We start from the raw sequence: 8,236 nt of genomic DNA, 5'->3' as shown, positions 1-8,236 counted from the left end.
GTCAACGCCAGAATAAGGCTTGGTTAGTTTCGTCCTACGGATGTCACCATTGATGGTTACATTTGGTAGTTTTCTTCTCTCGTGGGTACATTTGTCAGCATTTTCAACTTCCATGGGTACAAATGGTACTTTACTCTTTTAAAAATAAAAAATAAGTTTTATAGTATATGAATATTTACCCCCACAATATAATTAAAAGTATATTTTAAATTTTATTTTATTAGTAAAATTATTTTATTAATTTATTTTATGTAATAATAAAATAAGCTTTATTAAATTTAATAATAACAATAACAAAAAAATCTAAACTTATTATTTTACTTTATTAAAAAAAACCTAAAAAATTATACTAATATCACTGTGTTATTTTCTCTCTATTTTGTTACTTTTGAGAGTCTTTTTTTTTCAATTCACTCTCCTCTCTCACTCGTATATGTCATAAAAATAGTCCAAGTCAGATCATATTTTACTCCTAACAGATTAAGCTTGTCATATAATTAATTAGTCTAAATTTTGATTTATAATCTATTATAATTTTTTTAAAATATTAAGTCTAACTTATTATTGAGTCTGGTCTAACTTAAGATTTATTAAAAAATTTGACAATTTTTTTATAAAAATAAAAATTTTTAAAATATTATTTAAAAATTGTTTTTTTTAATAAAAAGTTGCTTATATGTAATCTGCCAAATTAATGCTTACAAGAATTTTTGAACTTTTATTTTGAACTTTTAAAATATAATAAATATAAAATATATAATAACTTTGTTAATAAAAAATATTATTTATATATTTATTTATATTTTAACAGGTCCAGATAGGTCTAACAAGTCAAAAAAGTTAATTAGTAAGTTTGGGCCTAAAAATAATAAAAAAATCTGTATCCACACGTCTGGCATCCATGGATACCCGTAGGGATTACCCACGATGGGGGAGCTAACAAGGACCCGCAAAATCTTCATGGGGACGGGAGCGGTAATTGAGGTACCCGCTAACCCGTCCCATGGGGACCTATCCGTGAAATTTCTGCGAAAAAATTACTTAAATATCCTTAAGTGTATTTTTTTAGGTTTCCCACGGTATCCTCCAACCTGACAGGCCAATGATTGATCCGTCGTGGTATTGAGTTCTATTTAAGAGTTTGTTGCTAGTCAATGAGTTGCTGCATGCACAAGGCGGAATTCAAACTCCCAACACTTGTTTAAGCAGATTAGTGAGCTAACCACTAGGCCAATCCAACTTGGTTTTATGTAAGTGTATGTTTAATGACTTTTTTAAGTTTTATCAAAAAATAAATTAATGATATGTATAATATTTAAATTAACTAATTATTCAAATTTGTGTTTTACAAGGAGATATTATTATCCAACTATGATCAACCACCAAGAATTGTTATATTATTTTGTTGAAAGTTTTTTCTATTTCATTTTATTTTAAATTGTACATTGAAATTTTGTGTGTATATTGATTATGTTAAATTTGTATTTAGATTATGTTTTAATTTGATATATTTAGTTGAATTGTATTAGATTTTATTATGATAGTGTTACTTTTTAAATTTTATTTAAATTTAATATCTATAGATATCTGCGGAGATTCGCTTTTCCAATGAGAGAAAATAAATGGGAACCTGTGATTACATAACTAGATAAATATATTTGCAAACAATGCAAATAGATGCATGATAAACGGGCATGTCTAATGTCTATAAAAAAATTACTTCATATAAAAGAAATTATATCTATACCATTGCAACATACAAGTAGATGCATGATAAATGGGCATGTCTCTGGATTGGACCAATTTGCTTGTCACCAATTGTTATTCTTATGAATGAATAATAATTTAAAAGCATATGGAACCGAGTATCTGAACAAGCATGCAAAAATTGTTTAAGAACCAGCCTCTATGAAGAGCAATTCTCTGGACAGATGACTAAAACAACAAATAATTAAAACAATTAATCATTTTGTCCTATCACAAAGTTTGAGTAAAAGAAAAACTAGGAAAGGAAAGAGAAGAAATGGACACGAGAAGGAGGATGAGATTAGAGCCTAAGAAAGCTCAGACAGGAGCACATGATGATGATGATGATGATCATGGAGTAATTGAACTAAACTCTGCTTTATTGTCAGAACTCAGAAGAGTGTATATGTGTATGTTGTACTTGTATTTTTGAGAAACGGCTGCTACAGTGAACAAAGTTCCATACACTAGTTTTATTATTATTATTATTAAATTATTACTACTATTATTCATGATTTCATTATGATAACGTAACACTTCTCAGGCTTATCTCACAAACTGTGGATGGCTTCAGTTCCAATGATATAATCTAGAAAAATATAACAATCTTAATCTAATTTAACTAATAATATTAGAAATAAATACATTAAAATTGTCATTAAAAATCAGAGTACCACAGCGGAAAAAATGTCAATGTAATTTACCCTTTATTAATTTTTTTAGGAAGGATTTTACATTCTTTTCAAGTTTCAACTTATGGTCTCTAATTGTGATTCCAAAATTTATTAGGGAAGATGCCTCTATACATCAAAAATTCAAGATACATCTGTGATGTGCCTTATCTTGAACTGTCTCTTGGTGCCATAACTATTGCAACGGCTTCTAGAAGCATAATCTGAAGAGAGAACATACATTTACATAAGTAATGAAAGAAAGTATAAAGGAATCACCTAATAAATAATAACTTAGTTCCGTAGAGTAACAAAGGAGTGCAGAAATTTATGCCAAATTATATGGCAGGTCCATAAAAAATTTTAGGAGCATAGAAGCTTGTATGTTCTATATGAAGTATACTCTATAAACTTTATGTTCAGTAGATAAAGGTCTATAGCTGAATCTATCATTACAGTTATGAGTACAAGAATTTGACATAAAAGTAGAAAACACCATCATTAAAAACAAATTCACCTCCAAAGACAAAGCAAAACAAATCCATAAAAATAAGGCAGATAATAAAAACAAGTATTACACTAGATTTATTATCATTACATCAAAATCCTAAGCAACTTCTTGGTAGCTTTACACCAGATTTAGAACTTGAGATCTTTACACTAGTTTTGCATATTAATTAATTGATTAATCAGAAATAAATAACAAGTAAATCCAATCAATAAAGCATGCTTAAATTACAACTGAACTAGGCAGGCAACAATACAAATCCATAATAAAATTGGCTCAAACAGTGGAAAAAAGATAAAAGGGGAAGACTATTGAGGAGATGGAAGAGGATGTTGCTAGTTACCGGGGATCCTTTAACACCTAATTCATACCTAAAAACTAAATAATTACAATTCCCTTGTAAGCTAATGTGTTACAGCAAGCAAACTCTTCCAACCTGAATCAACAAAAAAAATTACCAAATCGTGAGAAGAGTTGGACCAACAGCTTGCATAGCAGTTAAAAAACAATTCAAATAAAGCAAGCAGGGGATTTCGATTATCTTCAATTTAAGCGTGTTGTAATGACTCTTTAATTTCTGGGAAGAGAGTCCCTATATTGAATTAGCACTTATGAAACTTGGATCAATTATCTTCAATTTAAACGTGTTGTAATGACCCTACTATCATTTCTGTTGTGCGGGTATGGGTTAATCCCTTCAGCCTTCTGATCCGCAAGGTACTTGAGCCTGTTCTCAAAGTATTGCTGCACCCAAAAAGATATGGAATATTTTAGAAATTCAAATCACTATTGAAAAACATTGCAATGCTGCAATGAAACTTACAGTGGGGTCCATATCTTCATCATCAGCAGATGCAGGCTTGTTAGCTTGAGCATAAGTCCCCTTTTTCTTGTTACATTCTTTGGAGCATGAAATCTCAGCAATAAATTTACCTGACAAATTATACATGCAATAAATTTCAAGTGTAAAACACCAACTTCAACGCTCAAAGTTAAACCAAATCCCATTTTGCAAGAACTAAATAAATATAAGGTTCACTTGATGAAATATTGAAACATAAACATAAACAAACAAAATCACTAGTAACTAAAATGTGTGTATTTATGTATATAAATGAAGATGCATGCCTTTTGTTGCTGTCTCTTGAGTCTTGCATTCTCTTCCAGTAAGTGATCCACTTTAAGCTGCAACTCGCTCGTATATGCCTGAAATAATACACAGCAAAACCAAAAAAAATGAAGACTTGAAGCAAAAAACAAAAGAAAAGAACAAAAGAAAAAGTTGTACCTCATGAAAGCTTTGTGAAGTTACTCATCTGCAACATTTCTTATCCAAATCCCTTCATAACAAAAACAAAATGTATACACTATCAATGCAATCAAAGGAAGACTTGTCTAAAAGAGTATATACTGACCTGCCTAAGGAGTACATGTCTTACAGCAGAATCAATGTAGTCCTTGAACTTCATGGATTTAGCGCGTTGAGCCCTCAACTTGCCACTAACGATGACCTACGCAGAATCAAAATGTTATCGCAACCTAAGCATAGCAACAAGGAAACCTGAAATCAGATGCTGTCAAGAACAAACCTCGCATCCCTTGGCGCCATTTTCCATAACAAACCTCAAAACACCATAGCAGGCCCTGCAAAAGCAGTTTTAGAAGTAAATTTCATATTGTTTAGTGGTACAGATAAACAGCAAGGGAAGTATCCTATTCATTAGAAGAATGCGCATACAGCAACCTGACTAACACCAGCCCCTAACATCTAAAAAAATGAAGATCCAAATAAATACAAAACATAATTCATTCAAAAAATAAAATAAAATTTACAATGTAACAAACCAATCAGAGCAATATAATGACATAGCAAAAGAAGCAGTAGCTAATGAGTTAATATTAAAAGATTTATCCCCCCAGTAATACAACATGAATATAATAGACTTTCATGAATATAGATGATATGGAGGACATAATGATTTAGTCATCTTCCGACACAAACTTGGTGGAGCAGGCACCAAATTTGCTTTAAAGATGACAAAGCATGCTATTCTACAATCACCAAATCAAACTAGAGAAATCCAAGAAAGCAGCCACAAATTTGCAAGTCATGCTAAATGGAGCATAAATCATTTTAACTTTTCAATATCAAGCAAATCTAGCAAAGTTTAAGCTGGAATTCATACTCCCCTTTTTCTTGTTACATTCTTTGGAGCTGAAACCTCAAATTTTGATTTCTCAATAAGACTGAAAGCTCAATTCTCAAAAAGTTCATACAAATAAAGATCCTAGTTCAGTTCATGGAAACCTTTACAAAGTAGGAACAAATCCTCACCTCAATGACTCGGAACGACATGAGAATTAGTTCCATAAGATTTGATAGCTTCGATCGCACTATCGCAGCTTCAATCGAAGCTTTCAGAGACTCCCGTCTCTCGCCTTCCAAATCTGCTCCGCCAGTGCCACCGCGTCGGCACCGAAACTGCGCTCTGAGTGCTTCAAGCCACCGGAGCAAAAGCAGAACCAGCAGAAGAACCCGCCGTGGAAGACGACGCAGAAGCAGAGGAGAGGCTCCATGATTACCTTGTCCTTCATTCATAACTCCAGCGGTGACGTGTCGACGAAGGAGACAATAACGGCAACAATGGCAGAGATGAATGGCAGTGGCGGTGGCGATGGCGGTGGCGGTGGCGGTGGATTCTAGGGTTTCGATCTCACTCTCCTTCGTTTTCTCTCTCTGGAAGCCCTGTTTTGATTTTTTTTTTGTATGGGCTGAGTGAATATTTGTTTGGGTTGGATTGTTTTATAATTAATTGAATTATGAGTATTATAATAGTGGGAGTTTTTGTTAATTATTTAGGAAGTTTTATAATTTGTCACAAATAAAATATATTGTGGAGGTTTTTAGTAACTCCTATTAGAAAAACTACCACAAACAAATACAAATTTTGTAGTGAAAAAATTAAATAAATTTTAATTATATTTTTTAGGGATAAGTATTGTTTTGGTCCCTAACGTTGAGGGTTAGAATCAAAACCGTCCCCAATGTAATTTTTGATTTAGAATCGTCCATAACGTTTTATTTCGTATTAAAATAGTCCTTTTGAATAAAATAATTTTTAAAAGACAACAATACCCCCAACCCTTAATTGCACTACTGTTCATTTTGCATTCCCTGTCACCACCGTTCATTCTGCATTATCCACCATCGCCGCTCCCTTATTTCCACTATCAGAACTGTTCATTCTGCATTCTCCACCACCGTCATCGCCCCTATTTCCACTATCAGCCATTTCTTTCCACAACAACAATAACAACAGAACATACATTCAAATTTAAGAATCCATTATCAACAATAACAGAACATTCAAATCAATAATAACACAATATTCAACATTCAAAAAAAATTCAAATGACATAGAAATCAAAACAAGCAGAAACAGAAAGCAAAAAAAATCAACACAAGTAGAAGGCAGAAGTAAAAAGCAGAAATTGAAGCAGAAACAGATGCAGAAGTTCAAGCACAAAGCCAAATCAACATGCAGAAGCACAAATTCAACAAGAACCAGAAGCAGAAGCTCAAGCAAAAGCAGCAAGCAGAGGCCAAAGCAAGGAGCAAAAGCTGAAGCAAGAAGAAGAAGCAGATGCAGAAGCCGAAGCAGAACCACCGACAGCTCGTGTGCGACGGAGTGACAGCGGCTAGGTAGATCGGTAGTGGCAGGAACCCAGCTCAACCTCAGATTCCTCTCTTTCCTTCGCGCGCCGCCCTCCTCGTGTCGGGCTCCCCTTCCCGGCAACGCACTCCACGGCAGCGGCAGAAGCATGCATGAACGGCGGCGACGTTTCTGGCGGCGGCTCGTGGGTAGACCGGTGACGATGTAGGTGTCACGATGGTGGCGGCGGCTATGGCAGCAGCCTCCTTGATAATGAGATATTGTCGTGTGGTTAGGAATTTCTCACAAAATAATTCTCGTTGATAGTATAGATCCCAACCAACTAAAAATACTCAAATCGAAAATTTAGTTTTGTCACAAATACAAACCCCAATAAAATATAACCGAAGTATTTAAACCTCGGGTCGTCTCACAAGGAATTGCAATGAAGTGGTCAATTATTGGCTATGAAGGACAAGGGGTTTGATTGATAAAAGGGCACGGAATTAAATGGGCAAGAATTTAAATGACAAGAAGAGTAAATCAAGCAAGTGACTAAAGAAAGCAAGTAATATTGAGGATTTAGGCTTTCTATTCTAGTCATACAATGATTAATTCATCTTATCTAGTCAACTCCAACAAATGAAGAAGGTATCATGTTATCTTCACATAGGGAGAATGTCAAACAAGACTAGTTAATCATGTCACAATAATACATAAGAATTTATCTTATTACGTCATCTCCGACGATGGAAGAAGGTATCATATTATCTTCACACTCGAAGAAAGTCTAATAAGACTAGCTAATCTCAATCCATAAGTCCTAATCAACCCACTAATTGAATTAGCAAGAGATTAGAGTCAATGGAAATCATATTAACTAACAACTCTAAATCACCAATATGAGTTGGGAATTCATGACTCAAGATTACCTAATTACTCTTTCCAAGCCAAGAATGCTCAAAGTCTGCTCTAACATCCAACCAAGTATTTTGTCAAACACTTGGAAGGCATAAAAGGAAAGCATAATAAAAGTACAAGAAATATAAATCTACCAACTACCAATTGCAAGGAAGGTAAAATTCACAACTCAAATTAACAATAAAAGAACATCAAACATCAAATTTCATTAAATGTAAACCAAATCCAACATGAGCATTCATGAACATAAAAGAGACATAAAGGTAAAATTAACAAGAGAACTAAGAGAATTAGAGTGTAGAAATAAGAAATTGTAGAGGAAACAAGATGAAATCAAGTAATCAAATCTAGATTTAATTGAAATTAACCTAATCCTAACCTAATTCTAGAGAGAAGAGGGAGCTTTTCTCTCTAGAAAACTAACTAAAGGCTCATCATGACTAACTAAGTGCTCCCCCCTTTGCTCAAACTTGAATTTTGCATGAAATACCCTCAGAAACGAGTTGGATTTGGGCCTGGGCAGCTCAGAAATCGCCCAAGCGATTTCACTTTAAGTGGGTCACGTGCCGAGCAACACGCGTACGCGTGAGTGACGCGTGCGCGTCGCTGGCCAAAACCTCTACTCACGCGTACGCGTGGGTGATGCGTGCGCGTGGCCCTTAATTCTCCAAATGCTCATTTCTTCATGGATTCTCCACTTTGCATGATTTTCTCTTCATTTCTTCCATCCAATACTT

At 34.0% G+C, this 8,236-nt stretch overlaps 1 protein-coding gene across 1 annotated transcript; it reads right to left on the bottom strand.

Annotated features, from left to right (window-relative positions):
* Window positions 1–3,081: 3,081 nt before the first annotated feature.
* On the bottom strand, window positions 3,082–5,707 carry LOC112769024 (uncharacterized). The gene is made up of 7 exons (XM_072225183.1): window positions 5,261–5,707; window positions 4,515–4,569; window positions 4,341–4,436; window positions 4,214–4,265; window positions 4,054–4,131; window positions 3,749–3,858; window positions 3,082–3,669 (listed from the first exon to the last, which is right to left on the bottom strand). Exons 1-3 carry the CDS (start codon window positions 5,522–5,524, stop codon window positions 4,426–4,428), a joined length of 330 nt encoding a protein of 109 aa, XP_072081284.1. The 5' UTR covers window positions 5,525–5,707; the 3' UTR covers window positions 3,082–3,669; window positions 3,749–3,858; window positions 4,054–4,131; window positions 4,214–4,265; window positions 4,341–4,425.
* Window positions 5,708–8,236: the final 2,529 nt, after the last annotated feature.

This window comes from Arachis hypogaea, chromosome 18, assembly GCF_003086295.3.
Source record: "Arachis hypogaea cultivar Tifrunner chromosome 18, arahy.Tifrunner.gnm2.J5K5, whole genome shotgun sequence".
Taxonomy (NCBI): Eukaryota; Viridiplantae; Streptophyta; class Magnoliopsida; order Fabales; family Fabaceae; genus Arachis; species Arachis hypogaea.
The sequence above is the reverse complement of the archived record's forward strand: the minus strand, read 5'-3'. Positions and strand labels throughout refer to the sequence as shown.